This window comes from Schistocerca cancellata, chromosome 6 (genome assembly GCF_023864275.1).
Source record: "Schistocerca cancellata isolate TAMUIC-IGC-003103 chromosome 6, iqSchCanc2.1, whole genome shotgun sequence".
Taxonomy (NCBI): domain Eukaryota; kingdom Metazoa; phylum Arthropoda; class Insecta; order Orthoptera; family Acrididae; genus Schistocerca; species Schistocerca cancellata.
In genome coordinates, this window is record NC_064631.1 from 217,460,454 (window position 1) to 217,488,430 (window position 27,977).

General features: G+C 43.9%; 1 protein-coding gene across 2 annotated transcripts in view; it reads right to left on the reverse strand.

Moving 5' to 3' along the window:
- The window catches only part of LOC126088568 (follistatin), an 800,862-nt gene that overhangs the window by 19,870 nt on the left and 753,015 nt on the right, over positions 1–27,977 (reverse strand). Inside the window, exons 5-6 of one of the 2 annotated variants that reach the window (XM_049906756.1) lie at positions 20,581–20,634; positions 2,331–2,687 (exon numbers count right to left, since the gene is read on the reverse strand). In XM_049906756.1, coding sequence (XP_049762713.1) covers positions 2,331–2,687; positions 20,581–20,634 — 411 coding nt within the window. The remainder of the gene's footprint in view (positions 1–2,330; positions 2,688–20,580; positions 20,635–27,977) is intronic. The other variant, XM_049906757.1, reaches the window with a different exon arrangement.

Here is a 27,977-nt window from a genome sequence, read left to right on the forward strand (position 1 = left end):
ATGGATGGTAGGAATGTAGCTGCGTCTTCTGTAATGGTCACCACACATTCATTTCACCTACGTGTGATCAATTACTGACTGCAGATGCCTCATCCACTGGAGCAATCACTGCATCTCCTAAGTCGAGAATCTATGTAGTTCATTGTCTCCCTCTATTGTTGTACTGAGGTACTAACTGCCCTGCTCACTTAATCATTAGAACAGTTTTGGAAACATGGTATGAGTCAGATGTCTTCTACATAGATATTTAATCCTGCAGAACCTTTCCACTTCTCTGGTGCTTCCATATGCTTGTTGCAAGTTCCATTACCAGGTACAACTCCATTTGGTTAGGGCTGATCGACATTAGTACTTCACTACCTACATAAACTGCAGTCTACTACAGTACAGACATTGTACACCAGGACTGCACATGTCACTACACAAAACGCCATCTGCATTGAATTAGTTGAGTCATTTTCCAAAGCTCTATGCCTTAGCACTTGTTGGTATTGCCTACCATACAGTCTTGGCAACAACAGTACTAGTACATGTACTCCAATGTCAGAAGTATAAAAACGATTTTCGCATATAAATTTCAACTCGATCCGATTCCTCAAATTGATACATTTTGGCCATGTTATCCAACTCTCCACCTTACACATTGTTTCGTGTGGGTACACGTCATGCTTCCCCACGAACACACACACGATGTTTGGACTTAAACTTGTCGAATGTTTCTTTCGTTTATTTTTATTGGGCTGGTGCATAACTTCGTAGTGTTTTTCCATAAGTTTAAAAAACACAATAGATACACATAACAGGGACTTTGGCCATCAATAATATTCCCTTCTTCACTGTTTACAACAGTCTGTCAATCCTGAGGTAAATTTAGATTCCGCGTCTGAAGAAATCATGTCGTTTTGAGGTGAAGAACTTCTTGAGCCATGTTCGAAGCGCATTTTCACCCAGAAAGGAAGTACCTTGAGTGTTGTTCGACAGAGAGCGGAAAAGTTGAAAATCTGAGGGTGCAAGATCAGCTGAATAAGGTGGGTGTGAAATGACTTCCCTACTCAACTCCTGTATAGCGTTTTTTGTCTTTCTAGCAAAATGTGGGAGGGCATTATCGGGGAGTAGCAGTGCTTCATACAATCTTCCTTGTAGTTGTTCTTGGACTATGTCTACAAGGCCTGTTGACAATAAATGTCAGCAGTGATGGTTAAACCTTGGGGAAGCAATTCGTAATACACCACACCGTCGCTGTTCCACCAAATTCTCAACATTATTTTTTTGGGTTAAGATCTTTGTAAGTGAAACTGCATTGTTTGGAGTCAACCATTTCCTTCTTTTGCTTACGTTAGCACAAAGACATCTTTTCTCGTCACCAATAACGATACAGAGTATGAATGGTTGGTGTTGTTCACGAACCAGTCGATAAAGAGCAAGTGGAGATGCTCATTTAGGCATCCGCAGATTTTTGTGATTTGGCGTAGAGCATGTGGTACTCGTACACCCGATTTCTGAACCTCCATCATTGCATACAAATGGTGGAATGATCACAGTTCATCACATTTGCCAGTTCTCCAGTTACAATGACTTGGATCAATGCGTTTAAATGATCTTCATAAAATCCCGAAGGTCTTCCTGAGTGAGGAGAGTCACCAATGTCAAAACGATCTTCCTTTGCCATGCTCTGTCCAACGGTATTGTCCCCATACATGGCCCACATGTTTCAGGCTCCCTCTGCAGCCGTCACCCCTCTGTTGAACTCAAAAAAGAAGAATATGTCGAGTGGCCGAGCGGTTCTAGGCGCTACAGTCTGAAATCGCGCGACCGCTACGGTCGCAGGTTCGAATCCTGCCTTGGGCATGAATGTGTGTGATGTTCTTAGGTTAGTTAGGTTTAAGTAGTTCTAAGTTCTAGGGGACTGATGACCTCAGAAGTTAAGTCCCATAGTGCTCAGAGCCATTTGAACCATTTTTTTTGAAGAATATGTCGGAAATGTTCTGATTTCTCCACTTGGCACTCCATTTTCCAGCGTCCACAGCTCCACTCACTACCTCTAAATGACAAAACGACAATATGTACAGTACAGTAACAGACAGTAACATTGAACTAATCCCACAGCATCCGGAATACCAACATGCAAACCATAAACACTTCGGATTTATGCACCAAGCTAGTATTTCCTGTTTCGCTTTAATATTTTAGAAAGCCAGAAAAGGAAATGAATGAATACCTCAGAACATCTATAACTTAATGTTTTTCGCGTACGATTGTGAAGTAGTTCGCTCACGCAGTGGCAGAAGTATCACATAGGATAGTGCTAGGGCACGGCTGGCGGGGCTCACCTCCGCTGGCTGCCTTGCAGTGCCCTGCGAACTGGGTCTCAATGACGAAGCCCGTGGCGCAGGCGTCCTTGAGCATGTGGCACCAGGTCTCGTACGTGTGGTTGTTGGTGCCACAGATGGGGCCGAAGGGCGCGGCGTCGGCGTGTCCGTGAGCCCTGCGGTGGCCGCCTCCCGCGCCCACCGCCGCCGCCGCCCCCGCTGCCCCCGCGCCTGCCCGGCCGGAACCTCGGGGGCGGGGGCGGGAGCGCGCCCGGGGGCAGCGGTAGCTGCACGTCACACAGCGGGGGGCGCCAGTGTCCGGCTCCGTGAGGCACGTCTGCCGGTCCCCGCAGCGCACGCTGCTGCAGCTAGCGCCCTCTGTAACAGCACACCAGCCGCTTGGGACGCCCGCCTCCACACTAGCGCGTCATAGCATGCACAGCCAGAACAAAACACATGGGGCGGCTACAGGGACTGCACAGAGCTATAGGAACACCGTACAAAAAAATTAGTCACCCCAGGAGACATCACGCTACTACCCACAGCGTCGATAATGGTCTTACGGTTCCTCCAGTATGCCATATTTTTGATGATTACATCATGTAGTGCCACCAAACTATGCGGATGTTCATTGTTTCGTTTCATTCGCTGTCCCAATCCTAGACATCGTCAGTGGGATTAAGATCGATAGAGACCTGAGTTTCTCCTGGCGTATACAACTTTCAAATAACTTCCGGGAATTCAGACAGGTAACACTTTCAGCGACCGCCGATATTTCGGCCGGAGAACACCCTGCCATTTTCAAGGCAAACTGCAACGGACAGGCGGCGTACATGCAAATTTAAAACCTCGGTTCTCGGACTGAACCAGGAAAGATAACGCACACACTGAACGCTAGTGCCACCAAAGACGACCAAAGTCAGAGCTATCGATATTGAGACTATGAATTCGCAGGTGAGGCAGCATTGACTCTGTCCCTCTGTTTTTTGACAAGGGAGAGAGCCGGATTCCAAACAGAGTGTAAACAGAAACCTCCATCCCTGTTAACGAGGTCGCTCGCTAATTTAATCTCGACTGCCTCCCTAATAACACTGTCCCAATAGCTGGACGTGCATGCCAATATCTCGGTGTTATTATATAACATGGGGTGACCAGTATCCAAGCAATGTTCGGCAATAGCGGGTTTACTTGGCTGCTGTAATCGTGTGTGCCGTTTATGCTCAGTACATCGGTCCTCCACGGTCCTGATAGTTTGACCGATATATGCCATGCCGCAGATGCAAGGAAAACGATATACATCCGCCTTACGCAGTCCAAGATCATCCTTAACGGAACTCAAAAGTGCTCTAATTATAGATGGAGGTCGGAAAACACATTTCACATCGTATTTCCGTAAAAAACGACCGATCTTGTTGGACGTGTTTCCTACGTAAGGCAAAAAGCTGTGAACATCATATCTGGAACTCTGCTGATTTTTTACGTCGTTTGGAGGGACTGCAGTTGAATGTCTCTGATATTTTAGTGAGTTTCGATGTGGTCTCTCTCTTCACTCGCGCCGGCAGTGGTGGCCGAGAGGTTCTAGGCGCTACAGTCTGGAACCGCGCGACCGCTACGGTCGTAGGTTCGAATCCTGCCTCGGGCATGGATGTATGTGATGTCCTTAGGTTAGTTAGGTTTAAGTAGTTCTAAGTTCTAGGCGACTAATCACCTCAGCAGTTAAGTCCCATAGTGCTCAGAGCCATTTGAACCATTTTTTCTTCACTCGTGTTCCTCTGTCTGATTCGTTACGGTTAATTGAGGCCAGGTTTGGTGCTGAATTAACTAATCTCTTTCGGCATGTGTTGACATCCACTTACTTTTTATTTAATGACCAGTATTACGAGCAGACAGATGGAGTTGCGATGGGTAGTCCGTTGTCTCCTGTGATCGCAAATTTGTTTATGGAAGACTTCGAGGAACGTGCATTGGAGTCGGCGCCTTTGAAACCCGTCTGTTTCTTTAGATATGTTGACGATACCTTTGTTGTTTGGCCTCATGGTAGGGAGAATTTGAATGTCTTTCTAGAACATCTGAACTCGATCCACCCGAACATTCGTTTTACGATGGAGGTGGAAGAGGATGGTTGCCTTCCCTTTCTTGACGTGTTGGTTAGGAGGAAGGATGATGGATCATTGGGACATGCAGTCTACAGGAAACGTACTCACACCGACTTGTACTTACAGGCTAATAGTTGTCACCATCCGGTTCAGCGTGAAGGGGTAATTCGTACCTTGGTACACAGAGCACATGTCGTTTCTGACGCTGAGACATTGCCAGCTGGGCTGTCCCATCATGAAGTTACATTTCGTCAAAATGGTTATAGTGATAGACAGATTGAACGTGCGTTGCGCTATCGACCAACTGTACATCGGGTGATTGATGATAATTCTGAGTCAACACCTAAGTCTACTGCCTTTTTGCCTTACGTAGGAAACACGTCCAACAAGATCAGTCATTTTTTACGGAAATACGATGTGAAATGTGTTTTCCGACCTCCATCTAAAATTAGAGCACTTTTGAGTTCCGTTAAGGATGGTCTTGGACTGCGTAAGGCGAATGTATATCGTATTCTTTGTAGCTGCGGCATGGCATATATCGGTCAAACTATCAGGACCGTGGAGGACCGATGTACTGAGCATAAACGGCACACACGATTACAGCAACCAAGTAGATCTGCTATTGCCGGACATTGCTTGGATACTGGTCACCCCATGTTACATAATAACACCGAGATATTGGCATGTACGTCCAGCTATTGGGACAGTGTTATTAGGGAGGCAGTCGAGATGAAATTAGCGAGCAACCTCGTTAACAGGGATGGAGGTTTCTGTTTACATTCTGTTTGGAATCCGGCTCTCTCCCTTGCCAAAAAACAGAGGGACAGAGTCAATGCTGCCTCACCTGCGAATTCATAGTCTCACTATCGATAGCTCTGACTTTGGTCGTCTTTGGTGGCACTAGCGTTCAGTGTGTGTGTTATCTTTCCTGGTTCAGTCCGAGAACCGAGGTTTTAAATTTGCATGTACGCCGCCTGTCCGTTGCAGTTTGCCTTGAAAATGGTGGGGGTGTTCTCCCGCCGAATTATCGGCGGTCGCTGAAAGTGTTACCTGGCTGAATTCCCGGAAGTTATTTGTAAGATCGATTGATTTAGCAGGTCAGTTGAGGAGCACTAGAACGGCTGAGGGTTTGCTCAACCAGGAACATATGCTTGCTGGCCTCGACCACGCTTTTTATCATCTTGGAAGACGGTAGTGTTCACAACAAATTCATCGTGAAGATTTAGGGGCAACACTTTTTCATCGAGAATGTTGAATAAACATTCTGCTTCATGCTTCAGTGGTTCACGAACGTCGCGACGGATTATGTTGTGAAACCTGCACAGTATTTCAAGGAGACAGATGCTCGTCATCTACAGGTGCTTACTGACGTGTTGCTGCAGTGGCTCGTCAATAAATGCGCTGGCTCACTAGAAGAGGGCGGTCACTGCGGACTGTAGCTATAACGTCATCGTAAACGAATCACAAAGGACGACGACAGCAGGGGGGCACTGCACGTCATCGTCCTCTAGGATTTGTTTACGATGATGTTACAGCCCATCCCTTGGTAACCGCGCTTTTCTAGCAAGCCAGCGCGTATAATGATGAGCCACTGCAGCTACACGTCAGTAAGCGCCCGAAGATGATGAGCAGCTGTCTCATTGAAATACTGTGCAGTTTTCACAATATTATGCGATGCGATCCCATGAACCACTGAAGCAGTTACTACGCCATAACCAACCATGATATGAAAAACGCTCGCAAAGCTTTACAAAACCATCTCCAGCCTGAACTACAGCATCTACGCACTGCAGGTTAAACGTATTTGGCCGTAGTGAAATCAACGCCTTGCATCGTTTGAAAAATTCGCGACTTGTCGAACCACAATACAGACTACAGTCAGCTAATGACCGAATTTTCTGTGTTGATTCGGCCAGTGAAGGGGTGCAGTTTTATCTTCCGCCGTGGGCAAAGGTCTTTTGCGAGGTATGTGACTAAATGTCCATTATACGTCACTTCACAATGTTTGCTCAAAAAGTGGTTCATATGGACCTCCATTCACGTAAAGTAGCAATCCCTGTCGTGTTTGAAACTGACTGTCATTGACAAGGCGTGACGCTCGTCTGCAGTCCCTGTTGGTTATTATCTTTTTGTGACCACTGCACTTACACCGCATTGTGCTGTTACGAATGGTACATCACTCCGTGCAGACAAGTTGGACAGTCCGTGTTGGTACATCAACAAATCGGGCGACTTCATTCATTGTGTGGTAATGGTACGACCAAACGCGAAAGCTCCTTTCTACCATCGTCTCGCATCTCCACATCGGCCCACCTTACTTTGCTAATCCCATACAAGCGACTGGCATATATAACGGGCAGTCAAAAAAATGGTTCAAATGGCTCTGAGCACTATGGGACTTAACATCGATGGTCATCAGTCCCCTAGAACTTAGAACTACTTAAACCTAACTAACCTAAGGACAGCACACAACACCCAGTCATCACGAGGCAGTGAAAATCCCTGACCCCGCCGGGAATCGAACAACGGGCAGTCGCTGCAGTGTATATGCACTGCATCACGACACCGATGCATGTGTATAAACACCGACATGTAGGCGAGGGCTAGTGTGGCATTCGTGTCTTTCGACATGCGTGTGATAAAACGTGAACTATGGGGATGTTATTGCCAAATGCGTCCAAAGAGGTCCAATGTGCTGTTATTATTTTCTTGAAAGCCGAAGGAAAAATATTGATAGACATTCATCAGAGAATGAAGAGTCTGTAAGGGGCAGTACGTGTATCGAAAAGCACCGTTGTGGAATGGTATACCAAGTTCGGTGTTGGTCGCAGTTCGACACAGGACACTGCGACCTGTGAGGCCAGCCTCATCCATTACAGACAACAATGAGGGGGCAGTTGATGATGCGATTAGGGTGGAATGGCGCACAACCATTTGTGCACTAGCAAAGGATCACGTCGTCTGCTTCGGTAGCGTGTAACACATCATCTCGTAGGAGTTAGGCACAGTAAGGTCAGTGGCCGAGCGGCTCTAGGCGCTACAGTCTGGAACCGCGCGACCGCTACGGTCGCAGGTCCGAATCCTGCCTCGGGCATGGATGTGTTTGATGTCCTTAGGTTAGTTAGGTTTAAGTAGTTCTAAGTTCTAGGGTACTGATGACGTCAGAAGTTAAGTCCCATAGTGCTCAGAGCCATTTGAACCATTTTTTGAACTGTAAGGTCTACAGCCAGTGGATACCCCGAGAGTTGAATGCCGAATAAAAAGTAAACCGGCTGTTTGCCTGAAGCACATGAGTTGTTTCAATGCTGAAGGCAATACGTTCCTTGGGCGCATCGTCACAGGCAATAAAAGATGGTGCCACTACTGGGAGCCGGAGTCAAAGGTGTCGGCTATGCAGTATCGTCATCCATCATCCCTTCGTCCCAGGAACTTCAAGACCAAGCCATCAGGTGCAAACGTGATGTTCACCATATTCTTCGATTACGTGAGCCTATTGCTTACTGATTTCAATGAACTTGGCGTCTCCATAATTGGGAAATGGTGCTGTAGAATGCGAGCAACTACGGCGAACGTCAGAGAAAATTGCGACAAGAGGTACCGGTGCTTTGTGATAACGCTGCCCCCATATCGCAAATGTCGTAATGCAGAACTTACACCAACTCAAGTGGAAGACACTTAAGCATCCTCCCTATGGTCCTGATCGCTCCGCATGCTCTTATCGCGCTTTCGGTCCCTTAAAAAGGGTTTGAAGGGTAGATAATTCCTGTCGGACGAGGATGTATAGCACTCAGCTTCGGACTTCTTCGTGGTTCAGGACACGGTGTTTTACCAAACGGGTATCTTCAAACTGATGCGTCGGTGATATGGCGGCCTCAATGATCATGACGATTCACTTCCATGACAAGCAGCAGTGTAGGGTCATATGACCAAGTACCAGTCGTACACCATCTACAGTGCTCCAAAGTGAATACTGTGCTGTGTTAAGAGGTGACTAATAATTTTTTTCTGGTGGGGTTATCACAACGCACAAAATGGCTTCTATTGTTTTCGAAGGTATTGCAGGCGCAGAAGTAACTGTCGCGACATGCAGCAAGACTTAGTTTGCTTATGTGTCCTACGCAAGTTGTGAAACATGTTTGTACAAGATGTTAAACGTAAACTTGCACAATCGCTCGTTCTGCTGAACGTCCGTTATCTCTGTATAATACAGCTTGAAACAAGTAGTGAAATCTTGTGACTATTAGAACCAACCAAGAATTCTTGCGTGCAGTAGATCTGCAACACATAGTTGGCGTTGTCAGTAATTCGTACACCCATTTAGAATGGTTGCTGCCAACCAAGTTAAGTTACCATTTAACGAATCTTTCACGACAGCACTCGTCTGCTCGTCCTCTGGCTACTGTGAATGTCAGGGACGGCTTCTAGTCTATGAGGGAAAGGGGGTTGTCCAGCCAGGAGATGATGCCAGGGTCTTTCCGTAATTCTAATAGAGTTGGTCAGGCATAATACTCTGATTTCAAGGGCGAATGAGTTTCTCTAGAAAGCAAATGTTTTCCAGCACCTATTGAAAATAAACTTTGAAGAGACCTGTCAGGAAGCAGACCTTTTCCTAAGAGTAAGCAGGAAATGACCAGTGAGAACGCATGGATTCTTTTCTTGAAGCTGTTTTGCTGAAATAACTAAATTTTAAAAATACTTTCGTGGCGCGGTTTGAAGCTAGCGAAATGGAAAGGAAAGAAGCTGTCACTCCTTTTGGGGTGGCGGAAGTAAGCGTGAACCCTGTGGGGCGGTGGTGGTCTGTGATGTAGGACGGCGTACTGAAAAGTAATTCCTCCAAAGTTTGTCTGAGATAACTCTTAAAGCTTTTTAAGTAAAACAAACTTTCTACTTCTTTATTCTTCATGTCCACGCATTTGCAATCCTCTGCCTCTAGAAATCTGAAAATTGTAGCGTGTAACATGGCGTTGCATAACGTAACTATGTCGTTCCGTGAGAAACAGCGTGCTGTGGTCGAGTTTCGAATTCGAGGAGTTCATCCACACGCGGAGCATCTTCTGCTTCAGGATGAAAATGCTAGACCACCTAACAGCGCTGCGAGAGCTGTAACAATCCTACGCTTTGGGTTCAGTGTAATTGATTATCCTCCATACAGTCCCGACTTGGCCCATCCGATTTTCGTCTATTTACAAAACTTAAAGAATACCTTCGAGGGCTTCACTTTGATAGTGGCGAAGTGGTGCAAGCAGAGGTAAGGTTGTGGCTTCGTCACCAAAATCAAACGTTCTACAGTGATGGTATTGACAAACTGGTCTCTCGTTGTGAGTAATGTGTTCGCCGCCGGGGTGACTAAGCTGAAAAACAAATATGTAGACACTAGAATAAAGAAGTAGAATGTTAATAAAGTTCGTTTTGTTTAAAAAGCGTAAAGAGTTTTCACGTAAAAAATTCAGAGGCACTACTTTTCAACACACCCTCGTATTTTCGAAGTCGGGAGTAGGTGATCATTCGTCAAATACCAAATATTTCTTCCATCAGGGAAAAGAGAAAGAAACTTCCTGGCAGATTAAAACTGTGTGCCCGACCGAGACTCGAACTCGGGACCTTTGCCTTTCGCGGGCAAGTGCTCTACCATCTGAGCTACCGAAGCACGACTCACGCCCGGTACTCACAGCTTTACTTCTGCCAGTATCTCGTCTCCTACCTTCCAAACTTTACAGAAGCTCTCCTGCGAACCTTGAAGAACTAGCACTCCTGAAAGAAAGGATATTGCGGAGACATGGCTTAGCCACAGCCTGGGAGGTTTCCAGAATGAGATTTTCACTCTGCAGCGGAGTGTGCGCTGATATGAAACTTCCTGCAAGGTTCGCAGGAGAGCTTCTGTAAAGTTTGGAAGGTAGGAGACGAGATACTGGCAGAAGTACAGCTGTGAGTACCGGGCGTGAGTCGTGCTTCGGTTGCTCAGATGGTAGAGCACTTGCCCGCGAAAGGCAAAGGTCCCGAGTTCGAGTCTCGGTCGGGCACACAGTTTTAATCTGCCAGGAAGTTTCATATCAGGCACACTCTGCTGCAGAGTGAAAATCTCATTCTGAAAAGAGAAAGAATACGAAACTACATTCCCATGTGATGGAGTGAATTTCGGATCTTTTTGGTTTTACAGGCCAATGTTGCTGTTTAGTGACTGTGCAAACGCTCCGCGGATAGAGACATCTAATTGAGTTCTGGAACCGAATAGCCAGCTAGACGATGGTGTTTAGTGAACAAAATGGACTTGAAGCCAATAAATTATATTTGTTTACATGGAGGCCTGAAGTGTAATGTTTTGGTGTGACTTTCTTTCCTACTGACTCTGACCTATTTTCTTTTTATCTTTGCTGTAGATTATCAGCGAGGGTTGAAGAACTAGCTTGAGGCGATATATGTATTGTTGGCAGTGCTTGTTTTCCATTCTAGCTATCGGATCGCGGAATGTTCTGAAAGTACTTGGATTGCTACAGGCCAGTTACTGTTGGCATGCGAGTAGTGAGAATTTTAATCCCATCTCGCAGGTAAAAGCGAGGCTGGTGACCCTTTTTCAGACTTGCTTAATAGTGTAGCAATGCTGAATATCAATCCGGGTCCTCGGTCTGTTCACACGTGTCCTCACCGTGTCCGTGCCCAGACACGTCCGAGTATCGGCCGTGACCCGGAGGACGAAATGTACCACCAAAATACACTACTGGCCATTAAAATTGCTACACCACGAAGATGACGTGCTACAGACGCAAAATTCAACCGACAGGAAGAAGATGCTGTGATATGAAAACGATTAGCTTTTCAGAGCATTCACACAAGGTTGGCGCCGGTAGCGACACCTACAACGTGCTGACATGAGGAAAGTTTCCAACCGATTTCTCGTACACAAACAACAGTTGACCGGCGTTGCCTGGTGAAACGTTGTTGTGATGCCTCGTGTAAGGAGGAGAAATGCGTACCATCACGTTTCCGACTTTGATAAAGGTCGGATTGTAGCCTACCGCGATTGCGGTTTATCGTATCGCGACATTGCTGCTCGCGTTGGTCGTGATCCAATGACTGTTAGCGGAATATGGAATCAGTGGGTTCAGGAGGGTAGTACGGAACGACGTGCTGGATCCCAACGGCCTCGTATCACTAGCAGTAGAGATGACAGGCATCTTATCCACATGGCTGTAACGGATCGTGCAGCCACGTCTCGATCCCCGAGTCAACAGATGGGGACGTTTGCAAGACAACAACCATCTGGACGAACAGTTCGACGACGTTTGCAGCAGCATGGACTACCATCTCGGAGACCATGGTTGCAGTTACCCTTGACGCTGCATCACAGACAGGAGCGCTTGCGATGGTGTATTCAACGACGAACCTGGGTGCACGAATGGCAAAACGTCATTTTTTCGGATGACTCCAGGTTCTGTTTACAGCATCATGATGGTCGCATCCGTGTTTGGCGACATCGCGGTGAACGCACAATGGAAGCGTGTATTCGTCGTCGCCATACTGGCGTATCACCCGGCGTGATGGTATGGGGTGCCACTGGTTACACGTTTCGGTCACCTCTTGTTCACATTGACGGCACTTTGAACAGTGGACATTAAATTTCAGATGTGTTACGACCCGTGACTCTACCCTTCATTCGATCCCTGCGAAACCTTACATTTCAGCAGGATAATGCACGACCGCATGTTGCAGGTCCTGTACGGGCCTTTCTGGATACAGAAAATGTTCGACTGGTGCCCTGGCCAGCACGTTCTCCAGATCTCTCACCAATTGAAAACGTCTGGTCAATGGTGGCCGAGCAACTGGCTCGTCACAATACTCCAGTCACTACTCTTGATGATCTGTGGTATGGTGCTGAAGCTGCATGGGCAGCTGCACCTGTATACGCCATCCAAGCCCTGTTTGACTCAATGCCCAGGCGTATGAAGGCCGTTATTACGGCCAGAGGTGGTTGTTCTGGGTACTGATTTCTCAGGATCTATGCACCCAAACTGCGTGAAAATGTAATCACATGTCAGTTCTAGTATAATATATTTGTCCAATGAATACCCGTTTATCATCTGCATTTCTTCTTGGTGTAGCGATTTTAATGGCCAATAGAGTAAACGTAGCCGTGTAGACATGACCATGTCAGTGTGCCGAGAGATTGCCGGGCGGAATTTGTTCTGTATAATTTTTCACGTGACGGACGACGCGACGGCAAAATTGTTTCGAAGGCTGTACAACTATGCAAGACTGTTTTGTGTACAAAATATGGATGTGGAAAACTTAAAAGAGAAGAAGTTCGTAAATTGTTTGTGCTCTAGGACCAGACAAATGAAAAATACCGGATTTCCGACTAGAAAGACTGAGTCTGGGAGAAAATAGATTTTCAAGCCAAAGGTAAGATGAGAATTATAGAAATTTTATTACAGAAAGATATTTATTTCCTTTTCATTTTGCAGATAAATAGAAAGTTTTGCTTTATTTCATCACTGTATCGCCAAGACGACGTGTTCTTATCATTCTGCACTCCCTTGTGAAGAATTCGGGAAGTTTTTTAATTGATCTCGTACAGCAAATGCAGCATCTGCTGATCTCCCACGAATTCGAAGTAGGTTTAGAAGATTTAATAATCTTTCGGATCTTCAGAAATGTCCTTTTGATCCATTCTCTGTTCGGGAATCCTATAACATTCCATTTTTCGAACAAAGTTGTACAATATACATGCCGCCGTCACAACCATTGTAAGATTTTTAGGACCTCCGGGAAGGATTCTTCTAAATATTCTAAATTATTGTTGCAAGATCCCGAATGCGTTGCGGATATCCTTCTTGCCCGACTCAAACGAAACAAAAGTTGACAGAAGATGTGCTGCATCGTCTTAAAACATTCATAAAACTTTGTGTCATCGTCCACGAGATAAGGAAATAATGTTAGAAATTCTCCCTGTATTGGTTTTTTTTTCCGGGCACTGTGGCCCCACGTATGTCTTCTTTTTTTGCCTTTGTTCTTTTTCTTCTTCCTCTAAACCGAGTGCTATAAGTCCCAATTAACTATTACGAAAATTAGCCAACGTGTTTATAACTTTCACAAACGGAAACACATACCACTGCTGTCGAGTCACAGAAACGCGGACGAGTTTCGGTTACGTGTGGTTACTAGAGGAATAGCCCGGAGCATCGGCGTCACTCGTCCGGCGCAGTGTGCTGACACGGACACGACAGGTGCGACCGCACCTTGCAAGGACCGTTTCAACGTGAATGCCGCCCTCTACGTCTATTTCTTCGATACTGTGTGTGCATGCACCCAAGTGCCTCGCATTACAAGTGTATGTCATTTCACCATAAAGTCTTACACTGTCTGATCAAAAGTGTGTGGACACCCACATGTAATGCGAAATCGACCACCACATGCCACCACAAGCGGACCCGCCGACATAAAAGGAGGCGGGGAGTATTGTGTCGTCAGTAGAGAAGCAGAAACGGCAGAATGGATGGGTCGGGAGAGCTCAGTGACTTCGAACCTATACTGGTCATTGGATGTCACCTGAGAAACGAATCCACCAAAGTCACTTAATCCTTCTAAACACGCCCCTAGTCGATTTTTGGTGACGCGATTATGAATTGGAAACGCGAAGCTAAACCAAGGCCAAACAGGCCGACAGGAAGTGTCGAGCATTGGGGAGGGTGGTTGTGAAACATAGCAAGAAATCAGCGGAAGGACTCACTCGTGATTTTCAAAGCGCTTCAATCAGACCGTCTAGTGCAATGATCGTGCGTAGGGAGTTAAAAAGAATTTGGTACAACCGTCGAGGAGCTCTTCACAAGCCACACGTTTCCGTAGTCAATACTAATCGACACTTGAGGTGCTGCAAAGAGAGATGCCACTGGACAGTGGGTAACTGGAAATGAGTGATGACTCAAGCTGTACTAAGTGGCAGTCTGATGGAAGGGTTTGGGTTTGGGGCATGTATGGAGAACTTTACCGTCATCTGTGTAGTGCCAACAGTGGAGTAAGGAGGAGTTAGTGTTACGGTATGGAGCTGTTTGTCGTGACAGGGTGCGGTTCCTCTTTGTGCTTAAGAAAACGCTGAATTTTATAGCACTGTGTGCTACATACAGTAGATGAACAGTTCGGAAACGATGATTGATTGTGTCAACGTGACAACGCACTCTGTTATAAAGCAGTATCTCTGAGGCAGTGATTTGTGGACAGTAACGTTTCTGAAATGGACTGACTGCTCCGAAGTCTCGCCTTGAACCCAGTGGAACACTTTCTAGCGAGTTAGAACGCTAACTTCTTTTCCCAATGCCCAGAGTCCATCTCTGGTTTCGACTTTTAAGGAATAATGGACTGACGTTCCTCCGCAGACATTCAGACACCTCACGGAAAGTGTCCCCATCGGAATTAAGCCATCATAAATGCAAGGGTTTGACACATTCCATATCAGTGTCCGCTAACAAGTGTCCGGACATTTTTGAACAGACTGTGTATCAAGTATTCTAGCTGTGCCCGTCCATAAAACAAAGACATTCACAGACATCTTATCCACTGCTGCTGTTCCCTTATGGAGCAAGTTACTCAGTAGGGCTACTCTGTGCGCAATTCGGTGTCCTGTTGCATTCGAGAGAAAGCTGAAGCACTTCCGTTTGTTGGTCTCACAACTTTTCCCAGAAATTAACAAGTATGGTCGTTTCTCTCTTTGGTTACGGTTAGTCACATTCAACATATAGTCTAAACTTCCCAATTACTACTATCTTTATTGATTTGATTCTTTTTCGAGAGAGGTGGCATAGTGGTTAAGTCTTTGGATTAATATTCGGAAGGCTCAGAGATCAAATCGACGTCTGTCCGTCCACATTTATGATTCTGGTCGCTTCCCTAAAAATCACTTTGAAGAGTCGCTGAGATGGTTAAGGCCACGACCATTTACCTGCAGCATGCTTCCCAAACCTGAGTTTGTGTACCGCCTCTAAGACCTTAGTGCTCGATGGGACATTAAACGGAACCCTCCTTCTTCCTTTTATTGTTTTTCCTGCATTTGTGAAAACCAGTGAACTCGTAACGAAGCTGGCGGGGAAGAGCGAAGTCGCTATCGTTTACTGGAGAGAGAAGTTAAATGGAACAGTATGTCAAACTTCGTTACCACTGTATTACCGCATCCTCTTATTTTGAATTGCTATTCACTGAATACAGAAGGTTGTATTCAATTTGAATTGCTATACAGAAAATCTGCGGAATAACTAGGTGTGTTAAAATCTGGATTACATTCTTCCTTTGTGTAACGGCCTTAGAAACATCCTTTTTTAATGCATTGTCTTTGTATGCCTTCTTTCCTTCATCTAATTGCTACGAGGCAGTACGCCATTTTTTCTCTGAAATCTCTGTGATTTACTAATTTCCTTTGTCAATGTGTAATTTCTGCGTCGATCTTCCATTGTATTATGCAAAACTTGAAAAGCTATAGAACATTTATTATCCAGACGTTTGCAGGTATTCTCTGACAGAAAATAGTACAAACATAAATTTTCACATTAAAAGAAATGTACTCCTTACGAGAGCAGCAGCAAGTTAAGTACTACATACAAAGATCTGCAAAGATATCATCTGAAATGGAACAAAAAGAAAAGAAAGCGCTTTATGTTGGCTGCATAACATTAAGCTCATTTTTCCAGAGACGATTAAACATTCCATACAAGAATTTATTAGAGAAGGAAGGGAAGTAAAGAATGATTGTGCACAGCTAATCACAACTACTTTGCTCTTGAAATAAAAATCGACAAATAGAGGCTATGGAGTTCAACGCATACCAACTGCAAAACACAGAATATACGAATGCAGCATATTAGCTCATGCAAAGCCGTCGTCGTAAATGTGCAAGAAACCAGGTGCTCACCCAGAACCAAGAGACTTGAACCTCAAAGAAGGACAAAGAGTGAGCAGCCCTTAACGCTCTGTGCAGGTTGAAAGGCAGCTCATACAGATATCTGGGTCTTTGAAATTTGATGACAGCAATGAGGTTTCCAGCAAGTGTAATAATATTCCATGCTGCGCTGTACCTATAAGAAACTGACTTTGCAGCCACTTAACGGCTAATTGAGGAAAAGAATCATCTGAATGCTATTCTGCATAAAAATACTCATATTCGGTAAAGTGTTGGTGTCAAATGAGTGAGGTTGCGCGGTGGGCACTGGACTTGCTTGCAGGAGGAGCGAAATTCAAATCCGCATCCGACCATCCAGGCATAGGTTTCCCTTGGTTCCCTTCGTGTGTTAAAACGAATGCCGGGATGGTTTGTCAAATTGGAACTTGTGTTTCGTTTCTAGTTGCCTACTCTATGTCTTTTAGGGAGGAATGACTGGAATTTATGTATACGCATATCGTTATTTCCATTGCGAAGTCGACTGCATTTTCAGTATCACAAAAACATGAACAATAATTGATAAAAGCGGAAAGTAACACAAATATTACTTTTGGAGATCGAGGCTTCGAGAAATAAATGTATTAATAGGCAATTAAAATTATTAGCCGTGAAAAGGGAAATATAAATTGACTGAAAAAGATCTCAATTTCTGGGTATATTCTTCGAAAACAGTAGGTTTTAGTTATACCAGTGAGAGTAATTACACCAACATGTGAGTAAGATTCGAAATTAAGAAGAAAGGGCGTTTAATTATTGGAGCCACGACTATTGCAAAGGTTTTCGCAGACAATACCACACAGAATTAGCCCTTTAGACAATGAACAGTAATCCCTGATTCCTTAAAGAATCAAACTTCTGATTACTTCACAAGTGAGTTATTGCGTTAAATATTTGACTTTAAGCGTGTAAGCGAGAAGAAGTTTGGGAAAATTTTGAAATTATGTTAAAAGTTTGTTGGAATTCGCTAAATGCTGTCATTATGAAACCCTGGATGAATGGAGTCTGGGTAGTATGCGCTCCGTTCTAGGAAAAAGCTAGATTTCTTACGAATGTCAGTGTTTATGACGTCATATCTCCTGAAGTACGTGGCGTACAACGATATAATTTTACACGCACTTTCACTGGTACATGTGGGTACTGTCTGCAAAATGTGTTGCGAATAGAGTTAACTGTAAAGAACTAATACATGAAAATGCCATGTTAACAGTAAAGAATTTATACATGAAAACGCTCTGCCTAATGCTGAAGTCTGCAAGAACAGTGAAAACGTAGTAAGCTATAAATTTCTTTCCTTTCATTATTTTGTGGGTGGTGTCAGCGAGCAACAGTTTCAGAATGGTGTCAAATTATGTATTAAGTGTATTGGAAGTCGCTAAGTGCTGTCATCCTCAAATGTTGGAAGAATATAGTCCTTCTATTTTAGCGCTGGCTCAAGACATGTTCACTGTTTCTAACTAGAATTCTTTTCTTATTATGTTAAACGTGTAACGTAAGATTACACCTCCTAATCAGTAGATTATGAAAGTATTTAAAAATTTTAAATTCGATCAATAATTATACGAAATACTGAAAATAAAATATTTGTTGCCCCTGGAAGCCATTAGATAAAAAAAAAAAACTTTCTACTGTGACTGGTTACTTTGTCCCGGGTTATTCGCTGAGTAATATATTAGGTTGGTGCATAAGTCCGTAGCGTTTCTGTTTTGCATATTGGTATTCCGATTACTATGGGTTTATTTATTGACTGTCATTTTTTATTTGTAGTTCACTGTTGCTATTTGAGTTTACATAGTGTCATTTTGTTATTTGGAGACAGTGAGTGGAGCTGTGGACACTAGGAAAGGAAGTTTAAAATGGAGGAATCAGAACGTTTCAGATATAGTCTCCTGTTTGACTTTAAGTGTATGGGTGGCAACAGCGGAGGCAGCTAGAAACATTTGCACCATGTATGGCGATAATGTTACTGAACAGAGCACGGAAAGAAAATGGTTTTCTCATTGTAAGGAGGATTTTCACATTAGTGACTCTCCACGGTCAGGAAGACCTTGGGGGGTTTGATGATGATCGTTTAAAAGCACGAATCCATACTGATCCACGTCAGTTACTCGATAACTAGCAAATTTGACGAACTGTGCTCATTCCACCACCGTGCAACATTTGCATGCATTCGGAAATGTTCAAAACTTGGGTGTGAGGAGACTGCGTGCTCTAAGCCAAAATTACATGGGAAATTGTGTCTTTATGCTGAAATAAAGAAAAAAAGGATTTTTTGAGCCTAAACAAAGCAGCAAATCGCCGTACAAAGACCTGCACACATCCACAAATAATAATATGTTATGCATCTGATGGAACTGCGACGATGTGGTGTGTTACAAATTGCTTCCCCGAGATTTAACCATCACTGTTAACATTTACTGTCAACAACTGAGACATCTTGCAGAAGCAAACCAAGAACAACAATCAAGAAGCCACGATAACGCCCGACCGCATTCTGATAGCCTGGCAGAAAATATTACATATGAGATGGTTTAAGAAATAATGCTGCACACCCCTTATTCACCTGATCTGTGCCCTCAGCTTTTCGCCTTTGCGGCTCTCTGTCGAACACAGCCTTCAAGGAATTTCCTTTCCGGATGAAAGTGGGCTCCGAACAGACTCGACGAGTTCTTTGTGATTTCTACAGTCACAGAATCGAAAAGTTACCGCACGGTTGGAAGTAGAAGTGAAGGAAAATATATTATTGATGACTAAAGTCTTTGTTATGTTTATCTGTTGTGTTTATTTAACTTATGGAAAAACGCTACGAACTTTTGCACCAACGTAATAGATATTTCAGACGCATTATGTGCTGCATATACTTTAATGTTAGCTAAAACACAACGCATGTCAAGTCAACTTGTGGTGACCACATTAACTGATGCAATATTGCAACATGTCTCTATATCTTTATTCTTCTCTGCACCACTGTATTTCCTAGATAAATACAATTCGTACACATACACAATTTTTCAATTCTGGAATAATTCTCTTTCCTAGCTGTCTAACACAACCTACGCACCAGACTACCAAACAGGAGTTCTCAGCTCATGACTTGCTTTTCATACCTTCTCGTTAAACTGTTTCTCAAAACTTACTTAAATACAAATAATCTCCCAGAACTGATTATCTCCAATAGGAGTTCTTTATATATTTTTTTCACGCATGACGCATTGTTGTTTAAAAAGCTTTACTAATATCGTTAGCAATTTTTAATGCCATCGATAAATATCTAGTTTCAGTGTGACACTAACCTTGTTAAATCTTATATTTGATTATGTGTATATAACAACTGTCATAATATAACTGTTATCGTTTCAGTTAGTTTGTTACTGCCCAACTAATAATTCTCACCATATTTTTTTCGGAGATTTCACAGTATTATGACTGCGATCAAGAGCTACCGATGGAATACATAATTTCTGTATATCAGTGTATCAGAAAATTTTGCTAGCATTACTTGCGTGTTTCAGTCATAACTAGCGAATGGCGTTATCAGAACATACAACGTTAATCATCCACAGTATTTAGTAGAAACCGGTCTACAACTACCGTCGTGAAAATGTTCGTAGCAAAATTATGTCATCGTGCTAAACTTTCAAATTACGAATTAAGTTCTTGTGACTATTACGCAACCAAAGAGAGCACAGAAAGCTTAAGGAGGTCGCAGCAGTTTGTCGCTAAAATTTGTGTAATGTTTACTTGCAAATCGAGGTTTATTCTTCAGAGATAGAGCAACTGTCAAAAATGAAAAAAAGTCATTCTTTACTGTCAGGACCCGTAACGCTGGCTACATGGTTATAGAGGGTCAAATTCGTGAGCGGTTTTCCGGTTCCTTTGTTTACCTCACAACATAGAAAAAATCTTTCAGACCGTAGGGTTTTTATGTTTACTTCAGTATTGGGAGAAGGTTATTCCATTCAATAAGTGAAAACTTTGGCGCATATGTGTGTGTGTGTGCTATGTGAATCGAAGTAAAAGTCGTTGTAGTATGAACAAACTATATATAATTTTCATTTTTTCATTTCCCAACCAAAACTGGCAGGACGAGTGTTGTAGAGGTGTGCTGTTGCCACCTCAGCTCAGGGTTCTGAGATGAGATGGGGATAGTTGTAATCGAGAGTGTAGCGGTAGCAGAGCGTTTCGGGCTGTCACTTTCAGTAGGAAGAGGAAAGGAAGCGGACGCCACACAGAACAAAACAGAAGAACGGCTGCTAACCTGAGATGTGCCTCGTTCGATTCTCGTCTGCTTCGACCGACGGCCCGTGGCTTCCTGGTGCCGAAAAGGAGGAATTAAAATTATACAGGTTCGCATGGTCACAGGTACGAATGCAAAGCTCTCATACATGCGCACAATACACATACATATTATATTGCTCGTTGCCCTTTCTCCTACCCTCCCTGCTTTTCTCTCTCTCTCTCTCTCTCTTTCACTCGTAAACATATGCACACATTCACATCCACAGACATACTGACACGTATATATATTTTAATATATTTTATGTATGTTTGAAGCTACGCTTCGTCAAGTGCCAGTATATATACAGTATATATCAAAGCAAAGTAGCGGCAGGTAGCAGGGAAGCTAATACTTGACACAACAGTTGATTATAATGTTTCCAGCGGTATCGATCAGTTCAGTGTAGGGCTTCCTGACTTGGTGACGGGCAGTTCAGTGTTGTTGTCGGAATGTCTGGTATCGGTCACTACACTGTGTTTGTGACGTGCGGTATCGGTTTTTTTATGCTTTTCGCGAGGCGAAGTGTCGTATATTTCTTATATCAGTGTAGTTTTGTTACTTCAAGTCAGTTTTGTAATAATGCGAATCTCAAACATGTTTTAATTTTTCTCTATTTGTGTTATGAACTTCGTAAACTGCAACGTTTACCATTATTAGACTGAAGTTCAAAATGTATTTTCTATAGTAGTTTTTCTTTCCTGCCTATTCTAGCAAATGTATGCTTTGTAAAGTTAGTTCTTCGTCAAACCTTTGCGTGAAAAGTCATAGTGAGCGGACGTAATCTGGCGGGTCACTGAACAATGTACACTTAGGTGACAAAGGTCATGGATGGATGGATGGAGAGGGTTTTAAGGGCGCACGACGGCAAGGTCTTCAGCGCCCGCTCAGTAACAGATTGAGATGGGTGTCAAGAAAAGACTCAGAACAATAAGATAAAACAGAACGTAAGACACAGGAAACTAGCTTCGAAAAATATGTGCCTACCCACACCGAAGCGTGGGACGAAGCATGCCGCCAGCAGTAAAACATGGACAACCCAGGAAGAAAGTGGTAGAGGGAGCAGAGTGGCTGGCTGACCGCAAGGAAAAAGTCACTTTGCAATAAACTAAAACCTCCAGCCTAAAAGTTTAGGCCAGAGTCCAGACACATCACAAAACTTTAAAACCCTAGACACACACATCTCATCATTAGCTAAAACACGGGGCAGATCCCCATCAACTTGTGCTTCTGCCCTTGCATCACGGTATAAAATGCAGTCTGTTAGAATGTGCTGGACAGAGATGTGCACACCACAAGCATCACAAATCGGGGGATCCTCCCGCCGTAATAGAAAACTATGTGTGAGAGGACAGTGCCCAGTCCGAAGACGCGCGAGGGTCACTTCTTCCCGCCTGAGCACCCGGCAGGAGGTACGCCACTGCCGAGTTGTTGACTTCACCAACCGCAGTTTATTGGCCGTCACCCCCAGCCATTCTTCCTCCCACAACTCCATGCACTTCTTATGGAGTGCAGAAATGACAGACTGCAAGGGAATAGGACACTGGACCACATCCTGCTCTCTGCATGCCTCCTTGGCAGCCCGATCGGACTGTTCATTGCCCCATATTCCTACGTGACCAGGCAGCCAGCAGAAGGACACCTCCTTACCCCGCCATTGGAGCAAGTACAATTCGTCATGAATCAGGTGGACCATCTCTTCAGTTGGGTACAGGTTCTACAATGAATGTAAGGCACTAAGAGAATCGGAGCAAAGCAGAAATCGATTGCCCCGAACACGATTCATCCGCTCCAGTGCCTTCAGGATCGCGTGGAGCTCCGCTGCGAAAACGGTATATTCATCAGAGAGGAGAAACCGGGTAACATGACCAGGGAACACTACAGAACAGCCAAGGAAATTCTAAAATGTTAAAAAACTGAGATTGGAATGTAAAATCTGGTGTACTATCTTTCTTAAAATTAGTCAAATCTAAAATAAGTTTGGGTCTCCGGAGGAGTCAAGGTGGAAATCTGCACCAACCGCGTCGGAAAACATGAAGACCAGCCATATCCATCGCAGAGAGGCAATCCTGTGCGCGAATCCCATAGGGCCGAGTCGCTCATTGCCGGTTATGAAACAGCCGTGCCAGAGGAAGCTGAGCAACGGTATGGTATGCAGGTGTGTATGGTGTCGACAAAGTTTTATACGCCTGGCGCACCGTAAGTAGCCGCCGCGGCATATGAAGTGGCGGTTCACCAGCCTCTGCACAGAGGCTTGGTATGGGGCTAGTTCTGAATACCCCAGTGGCCAACCGAAGCCGTTCGTGGTGCATAACGTCAAACATCTTTAAGTAAGAAAGCCTCGCAGACCCATACACTGTGCACCCATAATCGAGCCGAGATCGCACAAACGCCCTGTAAAACTGGAGCAGACAAGTCCTGTCGGCTCCCCATGTACTGTGGCTAAGACACTTTAAAATACTTAAAGCCTTAAGTGGCCGTCGTTTCAAGTCTTTAAGATGAGGTAACCACGTAAGCTTCGAATCAAAAATGAGCCCCAGAAATCTCATCGTGTCTTTAAAAGCCCGGACAGTGTCCCTTATCCTCAACTCAGGAAAGGTTAAAATGGGATAGCTATATGCACATATACAGATAGCGGTGGTACCCCCTACGTAAGGTATAAAAGGGCAGTGCATTGGCAGTGCTGTCATTTGTACTCATTTGATCCACGTGAAAAGATTGGCGATGTGATTATTGCAGTACGAAAGGAATTAGCAGACTTTGAACACGGAATGCTAGTTGGAACTAGTCACATGGGATGGTTACATTTCGGATATCGTTCGGGCTTCAATATTCCAAAATCCACTGTGTCAAGAGTGTGTCGAGAATACCAAATTTCAGGCATTTCCATTCATCACGAATAACGCAATGGCCGACGGACTTCACTTAACGACCGAGAGCGCAGCGTTTGCGTAGAGTTGTCAGTGCTAACAGACAAGAAACACTGCCTGAAATAATCACAGAAATCAATGTGGGACTTACGACGAACGTATCCGTTACGACAGTGGGGCGAAATTTGGCGTTAATGAGCTATGGTAGCAGACGACCGATGTGAGTGCCTTTTTCTAACAGCACGACATTGCCTGGAGCACCTCTCGTGGGCTCGTGACCATTTTGGTTGGTCACCACCTAGACGACTGGAAGACCGTGGACTGGGAGTCCGGATTTCAGTTGGCAAAACTGATGGTGGGGTTCGAGTGTGGCGCAGACACCACGAAGTCATGGACCCAGGTTGTCGACAAGGCACCTGTGCAAGCTGTTGGCTCCATTATGGTGTGGGCTTTGTTTTAGATACAATGGACTGGGTCCTCTGGTCCAAGTTAACCGATCATTGACTGGAAATGGTTATGTTCGGCTACTTGAAGACCATTTGCAGACATTCACGGATTTCATGTTCGCAAACAACGATGCACTATGTCGCCGGGCAAATTGTTTACGATTGGTTTGGAGAACTTTCTGGACAATTCGAGCGAATGATTCTGCCACGCAGATCGCTCGACATGAATCCCATCGAACATTTATGGGACATAATCGAGAGCTCAGTTGGTGCACAAAATCGTGCACCGGCAACTCATTTGCAACTGTGGACGGCTATAGAGGCAGCATGGCTCAATATTTCTGCAGGGCACTTCCAGCGACTTCTTGAATCCATGACACGTCAACCTGCTGCACTAAGCCGGGCAAAAGGAGGTCCAGCACGGTATAAGGAGGTATCCCACGACTCTTGTCAGTTCGATGTATATGATGTTCAGTTTTCAAAAACAAAAAAGCCATTTGTGATAACGATGTTAATGAAAATTCTTTTTTGAAATACCAATGACCATATAACGAATCTTTAAATTATCTGTCAAGGATCTGGAAGCGAATTATAGTGACATTTAAACAATGGACTCCGCGCTGGATAACTACAAAGGATGATTAATTTTTCTACTATATTCCTATTTTGCTTAGTTAATTTCTGTTACATAACGTCCAAAATGTCCGTTACCTTCTTCGATACAGAACCAAATTTAACTACCGAGCCGCTGATAGCAAAATTTGGAAGTTACAAGATGCATAGACTGAACTGGCGTGCTAAGCAAATGAATGTTGAGTGCCAGGAAATAGGACAACTTTGTAAATTGTTGAGAGAGGGCAGTTACGCCTTAGGATGCGTTCAGAATAAGCAGAACTGTGTCTCGATTCAGCTGTTGACAAACAGCCGAGGAGCTCGCTTGATGCGACCACAAGTTCGACTGTTGTTCATTTCCCTTGCCGTACAATCTAGTTCCTACTACACTAGTGTCGAAAACTTGCGCACAGGAAGAGAAACACACGGGAAGAGCAAAACTGGATAATCGCGGTGAATTGCTGTTAAGGTTTTCCCACAAATCACGGTTGTCCGTACGAAAAGAACATTCCCTGCTACAAACAGGCACATGTTTATACAATTTCCGAAAGTGCATTTCACAAATAATATGTGAAATTTCTTTGCATTCCTTTTTCAAATACGTGTGGCACTTTAGTGAAGTGGTTAACATAACGACACAAAGCCGCTATTGGGACACTTTTGTGCAAGGTTGAGTTTTCGAATGTCGTGCAGAAAAATCAGACACTGGCTGCAACCTCAGTGCTGTTGAATGTACCAAAACTGTAATTTGAAGGCCTTTACAAACGTTCCGAGACATAGGAAGCGCTTGATATGGGTCAGTACAAAGTAATCAGTACAGAGCAATCACCACAACATGACTGATATGCCTTTCACTGCACGACGAAGTCAGTGATGCCTGCAGAAACTTTCAACTGTCTCGGAAGTTCTGATTTCTCCACAATCTGTTTTAGGTGTTGGGAACAGCTGATCTGCATGGCACAGGTTCGGCAAAAAAGACGGATTCGAAAGATTGTGAATAGAGTTCTCTAGAATTCAAATGGAATTATTGTAATTTGTAACCTAGCGTAGGGTAAAAGAATAAGTGGCGAATATTACAAAAGTCCTCCGAACCAACAGAGCGACAAAAGGGGTACAAGAGACAGATTGATACAGAGACAAAAACTTATCATCCATCAGGACAATGCACATATCTCAGAGCACTGTTAGCCGTGGGAAAACAGGGAGATCTGAAATATAAATTATTTTAAAATGCCCCTCATTCATCATATTTGGTACAGTCTGACTTCTGGCTATTCCGAATTTTGGGTAGAAAAAGTTTTCAGTTCAATGAAGAGTTTATGACAGTCGTAGATGCGGATTTAGAGATCTTCCAGCGTCGCGCTTCAGAGATAGAATCTAAACATTGGAGAAATGTTGGACATATTAGCTGATCTAAAAAGGGATCACGTCAAAAGATTAGTGCTTCTTTTCGTTAAAAGATACAGCCCTTCACTGCCAGACCGAAATATTTTGACCTGATTCTAATAATTTGAAGACATTGATACCTAAATATGCCAGCGGCGATGGCAATTTCAGCGATAAGACCTTCTTTCGATTCAACTATGTTCTCCCAAACAACTAAATGAAGAAATTGGCGCCATATGGGTTCGGTGTCAAGGCTAGCTTAGTTGATCTATTGGCTGTGGAACCCAGCTGTTAGGGGCAATTCCCCTCACAAGCTGCTGAAGCAGAACCCTGCCCCCCTCCCCCCTCCCCACCCCCGCCACCCTCTCCAGTCTCCAGCTTCCCAGTAATATTTCACTTAACATTGAAAGATATATCCTTAAGAGTTTGGCTGCACAATTTCAGGGAATATGTGGTATGTCCTTCCATTAAGGCAGTCAAAGTGATTTTGTCGTCCAGTCGCTCTCTCATGGACGAACAAGTGTATGAACAGACATGCTGTCTTGAATAGCTGAAGTCAGTAGCCATATGTTTCTATTACAGTTACATATGTCTTGCAGTAATCTATCTCCTGTATAAATTTAGATGAATAGTCTGCAACACACGACATAGAGAGTGACTCTCCTAAGAGTCGTCAGACGCATTTACTCTGATATTTCGGCAAATATTGTTAATTTTGTTTTTGAAACTTGAAGCTGTATGCTGCTCATCAACGTTTTTCATGCGACGCCCAGCAACGATGGAAAGCGTAGGTTTGTTTCCCGTTACAAGCAAAATTATTTTTAAAGTGGAATTTTGCGTATCCATTCGATTAAGTGGTCCCAAATTAGTCTAGTGCGGTATTCGTTTTACCGATATGTACTCGTATTAAAAGGGACAGTAAAACATCGAGAACAACGAGTACTCCAGCAACGACATCACTGTCCTGGCCCGCGCTCACTGCTACCGCCATGCTGAAGCGTGCTGCTCAGTCGCTGCTGGAACACTGGTTGTTCTTCGTATTTTACTGTTTCTTTTAACACATATCGGCAAAACGAATATCGCATTCGACTAATATGGTAGGGCTCAGTCAAATGGGCACGTAAAATATCGATTTAAAAAACATTTTCTTTCGCACGGGAAACAAACCAATACATTCCGTCGACCCTGGGTCTCATGAAAGTCATGACGAGCAGAATTTGTCTGGGCTGACATCAGCTACAAGCTGCAAAAACGAAATTGCAATTAACTGCCGAAATGGTTCAAATGGCTCTGAGCACTATGGGACTTAACATCTATGGTCATCAGTCCCCTAGAACTTAGAACTACTTAAACCTAACTAACCTAAGGACATCACACAACACCCAGTCATCACGAGGCAGAGAAAATCCCTGACCCGGGAACCCGGGCGCGGGAAGCGGAAGCGAGAACGCTACCGCACGACCACGAGCTGCGGACTAACTGCCAGAGAAAATGCGCCTGGCTACCCACGGGAGAGACAAGCAGTACAGAAATAGGAATATACAGGATATCTCAAAACTTTAGGGTCAAAATTATGCAGATGGCAAAGGAAGCTATAATGACTACTATGATATAAGAAACTATTGGTGGGGAATGAATATATATGTTCTTCTTGTTGTGCCTAATAGATTGATAGACGCACTGACATGAATGAATATATATGTTCTTCTTGCTGTGCCTAATAGATTGATAGACGCACTGACATGGTGCGGTTAGAATACCCGGCTGTTTAAAAAGAGATTTACATTGAGCTCAGTTACTATTTTAGTTATTATTCGAACAGCCCTTTTCTGTTGTTTGAAGTGTCAATTGTTTATATGTATATATATATATATATATATATATATATATATTTTCTAACAGCCCTTTTCTGTTGTTTGAAGTGTCAATTGTTTATATATATATATTCTTCAAACAACAGCAAAGGGCTGTTCGAATAATAACTAAAATAGTAACTGAGCTCAATGTAAATCCCTTTTTAAACAGCCGGGGATTCTAATCGCACCATATCAGTGCGTCTGTCAAT